This window comes from Siniperca chuatsi, linkage group LG14 (assembly GCF_020085105.1).
Source record: "Siniperca chuatsi isolate FFG_IHB_CAS linkage group LG14, ASM2008510v1, whole genome shotgun sequence".
Classification (NCBI taxonomy): Eukaryota; Metazoa; Chordata; class Actinopteri; order Centrarchiformes; family Sinipercidae; genus Siniperca; species Siniperca chuatsi.
In genome coordinates this window covers 11919066-11929191 of record NC_058055.1, presented here as the reverse complement: position 1 = coordinate 11929191, position 10126 = coordinate 11919066, and the positions used below count along the sequence as shown (strand labels likewise).

The following is a 10126-nucleotide window of genomic DNA, read 5'->3' as shown; positions in this document are numbered from 1 at the left end:
TTACTTTCCTTAACTATACTATACTATATGTCTGTTTTTGTACTTCTGCTGTGTGACACTTTAATTTCCCTGTGTGGGATCAATAAAGTTTATCTTACCTTTGCAAATTGTGGCTAGTAGTATAGTAGGCCTATGTCTATCAGGCCTATGTCTCTCAGGCCTGTAAACGTAATGTGAGTGTGTACAGCCTAAAGGGTCACTTTGATAAAACAGAACAAAATTAAACGCATTCTTTTATCCTTAATTTAAGATATTTACTACTTTCCAAATGTTTGTTAATATATGTTTTATTTTGGAGGCGCGCTTCGGAAATGGTTTATCTTATCACGTGCTCTTCACTCCGCTGTTATGGAAACGATGATGGGCGGAGCTTTCTGGTGCCATTCGACTCCGGGTTTGATGCGGTGATGAAGTCCTCGGTGACCAGCTTACTGTAGTCAGCCCTACGAGCTACTTTAGCGCACAACTTTTAATATCCGCTGTGCGTGCAGTCTCCTGACATCTATCCAGAGAACAAACTAGACATTTCCCCTCAGTTTCAGTCTAATTTTGCCCGTTAATCCAGGCCAGGCTAGACGTGTCGCGCAGTATCCCCACCACCTTTCGTGGATTTTTTTTTCCCGCAGCCAAATATTCTGATGCTTTAAGGTACAAAAAAAAAGGAAAACAAAACACACTTTGGCGGATATTTTGCCGAACATGACAAGAAGATGTGGAAGTAGGTATGAACCGGCTGATAATGAGGATTATCTCTGCCACTAACAGATATGCAGTGAGGTGCCCTGGTTGCGGATTCAGTCTGCTCGGTCATCTAGCTGAGGGGGGGGAGAATTTGGGAGAAGTCGTGTGGAGCACAAAGAGCTGGTTAAAGCCGAGGATACAACAAGTTTCAATCATGTCCCCCCTGTGCTGACAGAGGACTGAGGTAGAAGTGGAGCTGCAGCACTGTGGCTTGTTTCTGACTGTTGTTTTCTGGCCAGACTTTCACCACAACACAAAGTTGGACAATTCCGAGAAGTTTCCAGTCTGTCGTGATAACACTTGTTATTTAAGGAAGCTAAACGTGCTTTATATTCACTATCGACTGATAACCGCATTAGCCGAAGTGTGGTTTTTCTACTGCAGTGTTTTGACCACAGTGTGCGGCTCTCTGAACTGAAGTCCACTTTAAATGCGGATTGGTCTGCGGTCAGTGAGTGCACAGCCGAGCTGCCAGTGCCGCTTGATTTTTAATTCAAGGCAAAACAGAAGTCGGTTCTTTTTTTACCATTTAGTAACAGCACAATGGAGCTGACATACAGGAGCATTGTCCTGCTGGGGTGCATCTTCCTGGACTGGGTTCTTCTGGCTTCTGCAGAGGAAGGTGAGTTCCTTCAAATGTTGCCTAGACATGTTTTCTGTGGTTACATGGTTGAGTGAGATGTCCAATTAGTATTGCATCCTGTTCCTTACCAAAGGGAAGTGTAGTAAAACCACAAAAAAAATTTAAAAGCCTGCTATGCAAAGATCACACAAGAACTTTACCTAAATCTCAGGGGAATAACTATTCATAGAAATATCATGGCAGGTTATGACTCTACCTCACTAGTTAGAAGTACTGCATGTTACAGGCGTAGCAGTAACACCATGGAAGTGTTCATAAAATTATGTTGTTGTTTTTTCATCCTTTTTCTCGCAGTGGGCTATTAAGCTTATTTAAAAAGAGTTTCTTCCACAGTGTTGCCAAAGAAATAAGAAACATTGGTTTTGCCCTCCTGTTATCTTCAGAAAGGCCATTCCTAAGACATAGTCACTATTAGTTTTCACTTTCAAGTCATCAAAAGGTTCCCAGGCTGCCCCCTAGGGACCCTTATCCAGCTCACCCTAAAATCAATTAAACATTAGGTGCATTGAGGCTAATACAGGGCTGCTGTGATTTCTGTGGGTAGATTTAGAGATCTACATGAGGCATTTTAGCTTTGAGGAAAAACATCTAATATATAATCTAGATCATAATTTCTGGCAGCTGACTTGACATTAATGGACAAATTGTCCTGGATCAGCTTTGTGAACCCTGGAGGGACAAATAAGACAGGATGAAATTAGCTGTCACAATGTTAAAGAAAAGGATGGTTTCAAATTGTCTGGTTTCACAGGCGAGTAAAGCTCGGCATCATCAGCATAACAACAGGGTCAGTGTCTGGATGATTTGCTTAATGCAGGGGTGGGAGACTGAGCCTCAGTGAGCCACGCTGACAAATCAGAATCAGCTAGAAGGCTGGGTTTTTATTTATTTTTAATCTCCTCTCTCTGTCTTTTTGGGAAGTGAAAGCTGATTTGAGTTTGTTAACAATGCTGCTGAGACAACGTTCTCTAAGACCTTTGATAGAAAATGGTCTTTGGAAATAACAGGTCTGTTTTTTTTGTTTTGTTTTTTTTACTGGTGATCAAAGGATCACAACTGGGTTTCTTTAAGAGCTGTTGAACCACAGCGCTTTTAAAAGTACCTTACTGCTGTGTAGGCTGCATGCTGTTCCTGTGACTGCTCTTTATTCAGGCTTTTTTTCTGGTTGGTACTGTTTTAGGCTTATACACAGCTGCTTAAGGTGCTGTTGCTTCATTGTGGCATAACTAGCATGTTTTCTAGATGTAATTTCCCCCTCACTCGCTAGTTAGCGTCACAAAAGGAAGAAGAATGGACATATATACATACATTAACGTAAAGCAAAACATTGACACAACAGTCATTTCTAGATAAGGGAGGAGTTTTTGTAACTAAAAAAATAAATTTGCCATGAAAACAATGAGCACTTTAACAATGAAAATTTCCCCCAAGTATGTTCATTCCAATCAATAGTTGCTGTAAACAGGAACACCATGAACATGCATGACTACACATATTCTGTGGCAGGAACATGAATCTGTCAACTGCCTCTGGTTTGAGGCTGCATGCTGTATCCTCTGGCACTAAATGCCCTTTCTTGGAGGGGTGGATTTACAGTATGGCTTCTACAGTAGACTGTACAAACACATGGATGTAGTATACAGTATGTGACTTCAGCTATGGTTTTCTGAAGGGTGTTTTGAAGCCTGGATTTACCGCTTGTGCGCACACACCCATCAAAAGAAGATGTTAAATTACCGCAGCTACTGAGAGTCTGAATTCTTGCGGGGAAAAACGTTGTTGACTTTGTATTTCAAGAGAGAAGTTTGGGATTTTCCCGGACACTTAACATTTGGTCAGAGTTTTCTGGGAGCCAGGGATCAGGCCATTAGAGGAACTGTAGCTTCTTCTGCAGCTGTGGCACCCGACCTTTGACTCAACTGTTCTGAGTTTTTGTTCTTCAGTCTTTTTTCTCTGGGACATAGGAGATGCTTAACCTCAGATCTATGTGTGGGAAGCGATGCCCAGCAGGTTTTTTGGTGGCAGAATCATCAAACATGTCCCTTTTTTTAGAAAATCAAGAATAGTCTCAGTCAACTTGGCTCTGTGTCCCCCTTGCTGATGCTGGTTCCAAACAGGTGCAGCACAGGCATGGTGTGGAGGACAGACATGTAGTCAGGAGCTGAGGGGTCGTAGCGCCTTGTCGACTGACTCCAGAACATCTGTGCCTTGCCAAGTGTGAACAAGATGTCTGGTTTCTGTGTCTTGGGTAATGGCCCGCTGCTCTGCCAGCATGCTTTGGATCATCCTCCCCCTTGTTCTCCACCTAGTAGGGAATTCTGTAATGAACTGATGGGAGGGTAGATGAAGCTCACAGCTGCCAAATTTCTCCTCCTTTTCCAACGAAAGGATAAATGACTCACTTACACACACCACTTGCTCGTTCAGCCAGCGCATGGATCTCTTTTCCTTCTGTCTCCATGAAGATTAAAACACGGACCTCTTGATCAGATAATTACTTTGGCTGGAAGTTAATAGCAAGCTTTGGGTGGAAATTAGTAACGAGGATGCACACACACACACACACACACACACACACAGAAGAAACTAACACTCTTTCTCTGCCTTGCTTTGCATATAAAAAATGTGTCATGTACAGAAAAGTATAACCAAGGCCTTAAACTAAAAAGGCATAAGCTTTTTATCCAGTATTAATAATTCTTACTAATGTAGCCCTACTGTGATTTTAAAACATTTGACTTTATAAATGTTCCTTATCCTCCCACACACAGGCTCTCAACCTTTTAAAGTACCCATTTTGTTTTTCTCCCTGCCCCTCGTTATTCCTTACACATACAGTTTCTCTCTCTCACCAATGGCAAAATGCAGCCAGTGACAAAAGCACTGCAGTCTTTTCCACCTGTTCAGGTCCAGAGCTAAAATGATGCTAACTCGTTGCCTCTTATCTAGAGTTATAGGACAGTTTTCCACCCAGGTGGACGATATTTATGTTCTGTCCTATCTAATTTCCATGGCTTGAAGATATTTTTTGAGCGCTAGTACTACTGAATCACCTGTGTGATCGTCTGAGGTGTAACCGGTGTGTAGACAGTCACTCTTACAGCAATATCATAAGTCAAGTTTCCATCCAAATGTAGTGCAAATGTCAACCGAATTTCCAGATCAGCAAAAAAAAAAGTTAATTAATGCACATTTCAATTCACTACTGTTATGCAAATATTAGGAGTTGTCCGCATCAAGATAAACAGTTGGTGGCACAAATTCTCAAGAAGAGGGTGCAACAAGATGACGGAATTAAAAGAGCGCCAGTTGAACCTCAAATGAACAAAAAAGACAAAACATGGCCAATATGGCTTTTATGTTTGTTTTGTGTATTTATTTGAGGAAGGTTACAGTCTTCTCATCGCACCACACAGATCTGATGTTTTCGTCTGCTGCAATTTTTCATTTCTTCAGTGGAAACATGAGTGACAAGTGAGTCACATGCTTCATGTTCGTCATGATTAGCCTAATTCGCTAAGTCTGTTTTCCACTGCACTTTGTCGCGTTTCGTTTTTATTAATATACCAATATTTCCACCTCAACCAAGTACAAAAATGTTGAGGTTTTTTTATGGACAAATTGAAAATGTGCTTTAAAACAGGTGGATGGAAATACACCATAACACTCTTGTTACATTCTTCATGCAACTTGACTGTAGATTGGCTGTGGTGGAGAAATAGCTGAGATTCTGAAGTTCATGTGTGATTGTCTGCTGAACATTGCTGTCAAGTAAAGGCAGTGTCTCTTTAGCAAACTTGTTTATTTTTGGCTGGGAGGCTTGTACTTATAGTTTTACAGCATTGTAAATCCTTCTGTGTTGTATATGTTGCTGCAGCTGTTACCTCCTATTCTATTTACAAAATATCTTTTCACGTAGTGTGCAACAAGAAAGTGCAGCTGCCAGTGTAATTTGTTTAGCAGAAGCCGCTGTCTTGTTGTTGGGGTGAAAAACATCGCCAGCACTTTCTAGCTTCTGCTGATGGAAAGAGGGGTGAGGTGTCATCCTGTCTCTTGCAAACTTTACACACAGCAGTGGTTTGTTCCATATCACACGCTCTCAAACCTAAGCAACCCTATACAAAAGAGGTGACATTAATATCTTTTGTTTGGCACTTGAAATGACACACGTGCAGCCTCCATTCTGAACAATGAGCTCACACAGCTACAAGTAGATGCGCCAGGGGCCAAGTGGGAGTAATGAGACAAATGGAGTAATAAATTCACATTTCCATTAGTGTTACATGATTTAAAACATATTGTAAATTAAAAAATATCTCTCCATACATATTTGATGTGGGAAAAAAATCGTAAAAGCTGACATATCACCCGGCTCTAATGTGAGTGGGTTGACAAAGATGCCCAAATTTTCCCACAGGCTCACTGAACATTTTTGTGCAGTGCTGTTGATTGGTAGTGGTTGGGTGGAGGCAACGAGGGAAGCCAATGCACATCTGGATCTTGCCTTAAACAAATACTGCAACACTCACCAGCTGCTCATATCCAGGCAGCCAAACAACATGTAACAGGCTTCTTTAGATGGAATTAAACAAAACTTTCAAGGCTCATATTTATCTAATCTGCTGATAGACGGCTTTTAGGTGGAAGGCAAGATTGACACCGACCCTCTAAAAACGCTCATCAAGGGAGACTCGCATTTTGTACACAGTCTGTCTTCTGTTTAGTCTTTCACCTCCTGACTCCTCTGTGCCATAACTAGCATGATTAATAGCATAATGCTTCTCAATCTAAACTAAAACTCTCTAAGTGTCTCAAATGCAAAAAGGATGTTTTTATCCAAGAGGCCTTACTTGAGCCTCAATCCCTTCTTTCACAGACATGTAGCCTTTTCTTTTGCTACTCTTTCCACGTCCTCTGTCTCCTTGATGTTTGACTGGTGCTATGCTGTTTTCTCTTGCTGACTGTCTCCCCTGCCGTGGAAATGTGGATCGTTTCCCAGAAATCCTTTTAAACGGAACCGATTTTTATAAGAAAGGGATTTGCATTTAAAGCAACCTTCCCCCTCTCTGAAAGCCTGTAGCCCATCATCCTCAGTACCTCAATCCGATGATTAGCTTCCTCAAGAGTTAAACAGGCATCTGAGTGCCACAAGTACTCTCAGCCCATGTCTCTCTCTCACTCTCCCTTTCTCTCTTCGCCGAGAAGGATGCATATGGCAGCCGGGAATTGCAGGTGGATGATAGTTTAGCTCGGTGAGAGCATACACCCCCAGCCCATACATCCATGTCAGGCATCCACTTTGGAGAGCCGGTCTGTCCTCCACCCACACGCTACTCTCTGAGAGTGGGACACAATGGGGACAGGCTGCAGCAGAGAGGGAATGAGGCCACAGCCTATCAGCCATAAGCACCAAGGAGAATGGCACTTTTAGAGGGATGGGGGTTCTCTTTGAAGTGAGTCAAGGAGAGATGGGGAGACCGGCATGAGTCAACGAAAAGAGCAAGTGCAGAGAGGGCAATGAGGGTGCATGTATGTGCACGTCTGCACACTGCATAATGAGCAAAGTGGGTATATTATCTATTTGCATTCTGTAATCACACACACCTGGGGCCAGATATGTGAGATATAAGTGATGGGCTGAATATGTGAGTATAACAAAGGGATTAAAAAGGCCTTTACTTAGAAGACAACAACTGAGAAGGAGCTATTTATCTCAGGTCCATCTTTCCCATTTATCTTGCAGTCTAATCGCAGCTGGCATTTGAGGCATACTGAGCATTGTGTTGGAAAAAATCTTTTGTGAACCGTTTCTACATGCCATTGTTGTCTTATGCCTTGTGATGTTTTTGTCATTACATTCAAAAATAGAATGAAATCTTGAAGGGGGGGAAGCAACATGAGGCTGGTAAGGTGTCTGAGGCTGGATGTGCAAGAATTGATTAAAAAAAAGCAACCTTGATGTTAAAATTTCTCTGCTTGAAGCATGCGCCATCAGTAGACTTGATTCGATTTGAGTCTGGGATATTTTCCTCCCTGCGTCATAGGTTGACCTACATCTTGTGTTTGATATGCTCGTTTTAAGTTAGAATGCAATTCACTTGGTTCGACAACAACCTAGAGAACACGTGCATATTTGTTTCCACCTTCATGCTTGCACACTGCTTGTCTTCCAGGGCCATCTTTTATCTACTGCACTGAACCAAGTGGGCTCTGCTATGTACGGCATAACAGAGACATTCCTGTGTGCTAGCTGCCCTCCTACAGCTTGCACACAGCTAAGAGCTTTAAGAGGGAGTCATGCTCCAAAAAGGAGTGGGTCAGATCAGTTAAAGAAGCATTAAACACCTTTTTTTGGCGGCTTGGTATCTTATTTTTAGGGAGTGCTGCACACAAAATGATCTTTCACTCTTTGCCTTCCCTCATATTCTTACATATCACCATTGCTTCAGTGATTGCTATCTCTCCTCAACCCTACACAGTCATTGAAGAACAGTCATTGTATTATTGAACTCGGCCCCTTTTTCTGAGATTGGACAAGTGTGGTCTTGAAATTCAAACAGTTTGTAAACTACTGAATTCACTACTCGCTGAAAATATAATATGGCTGGCTGAGGAAGGAAAATTATGCTCTTTGTACTCTAACAAATGGCTTCACATCCAAAGATGAGTCTATCTTTATTCTAGATAAATCGGTCACTGCCACACAAACACCCAGTCGCAGGCTTGTAGGAGCAATGCATAGACTGATGAAGAGAATTAGCTCTCAGCCCGTCTGTTGTTGTTTGAATATGAAAAAGCGTGATGTGTCAGAATAAAAGAGAAAATTCTCGCAGAGAGTCTGTTTTCTTGTATCTCTACTTAGATGTGTCAATCTTTAGATGGTTTATTTAGCTGTAGTCTGTACTGTTAGCTACAAGCTGTCCACCTCCCACAGCAGATTAGTCACTGAAAGCTGTGTGTGTGTGTGTGTGTGTGTGTGTGTGTGTGTGTGTGTGCATTTTCTTCGGCAAGATTTCTTTTTCCCCAAAATGAATAAGGCTTTGATAAAAACTCTGTTTTAAGTACAGCAGTCGACATTTTTGGGCCTCATGTAGAGTTTGTTAGCTGCATCACAGCAGTAAATGGAGCTATATGGGTTTTTCATCAAGCCAGATTTGAAATGAGAGAGGTCACCTGTCATATATTACTTTATAAAAGTTCAAATTTCCATGCTTCTTCCGCTCTAACAAATGGGAGTTAATGTTGCTGCTGCAGCTCGATAGGATAATATATCATTCCAGCCCTGTTGGTGATCGCACACATTACAACATTTTGGAATGGCTCCCAGTCTTTTCTATTCATGATTAAATGACACAAGACACAAACATGCCATTAATTAATCTATAGTCATCTAGCTGGCAAACAATCTGGTTTAATTATTGGAAGGCACTGCAAACACTGTGGTGGCAGAGTCTCCTGCTGGTTAGGAAGATCACCCCAGATTTCAGCACTGCATGACTCCAAAGTGTCTGCCCTGTAGGGGTGCCAGTCTATGACTGACCCGACCTCAGGCCTCCAGTGGACAGGAGAAGACAAGAGGATGAATATCCTCTTCAAGGATTGAGAAAGTGTTTGAAAACAAGCACATAACCTGCACTTTCCCATGGTGCTTTTGCCGTGATGACACATAGCTCAGCTCAGCTCAGCTCAGCGGCTTCACAGATTATCCACTGCCTTCAAGCCGTCTATAAAGGAGATAGCAACTTGAGGCTAGTTGGTTTGTAGAGGCCACAGAGTGATGATGTGTGATAGCTCCCAGGTATAGAGCAGGAAAGTGTCTATAAAGTTGTCAGACCTGAATTTTGTTCATGAGGATCTTGGTGCTGTGGTAAAAAAACACAGATGTATTGACAGCTTTCTATCTTAGTTATGTCATTTTCTTTCCAAGATGATGATAGATAATCTTTTTTTTTTTTTGTTACATAACAAACTGAAAATGTGTGACATGTGCCTGTTTGCAGTCAAGCACAGAAATGTGGTGCTTTCTTCTGCCAACTCTGATCACAGGATCTAAACTGCTTTGCTCTGATGTTGTACATCACCCAGATGATCGATCAAAGAGCAGAGTGTCATTTCCCAGACACCTTTCTAAATAGATGAGTGTGGCTTTGAGTTAGGTTTTGCTTAGCTCATTTTCTCTGTTCTACTTTGCAGTTGTACAGACTGTAGCCTTTGACAGCATCCAACAATGTAAAACTGTAAAAGTGCTAAAATGTACTGTTTACTGAGGCACTTGCTTTTCAATCGTGTAGAATCAAGGTCTCTGAAAAGAAATAATACACATTTTTTGAACACAGAAACTCATGCTCAGAAGCATGACATTTTAAAAACTAAATGATTAATCGATAATAAAAGTAATCTAGTTGTAGCCTTAGTTGTGGAGTTTCATAATGAAATTAGTCTCCAGGTTAAAGTGGAAATGATAAATATGATTGTCTACCCCAAAAACCAACAGATAACCATTGGTTTGTCTTCTTTCTAATTTGGGCATCGTGTCAAGTGTTGTCTCTTTTTCCCTCACAGTATTCTTTATTTAAAGGCAGCATGGCTTGTGGAAATGTAGAGGTTTTGAAAAGTGCAGTAATATACACATACCGTTTTGCTTTTGAAACCGAAAGCTTTGCATTTGAATTGAAAAGCTTTGCTTGCTGTTGAGCTGACTCTCGTGGGTGGGACCTACGCTAAAGGATGTAAGACACGTCC

The 10126-nt window shown here is 41.6% G+C and overlaps 1 protein-coding gene across 1 annotated transcript in view; it reads left to right on the top strand.

Annotated features, from left to right (window-relative positions):
* Window positions 1–361: 361 nt before the first annotated feature.
* ephb4a (eph receptor B4a) overlaps window positions 362–10126 on the top strand; it is a 36446-nt gene continuing 26681 nt past the window's right edge. Inside the window, exon 1 of the mRNA XM_044223008.1 lies at window positions 362–1363. Coding sequence (XP_044078943.1) covers window positions 1285–1363 — 79 coding nt within the window. The 5' untranslated portion in view covers window positions 362–1284. The remainder of the gene's footprint in view (window positions 1364–10126) is intronic.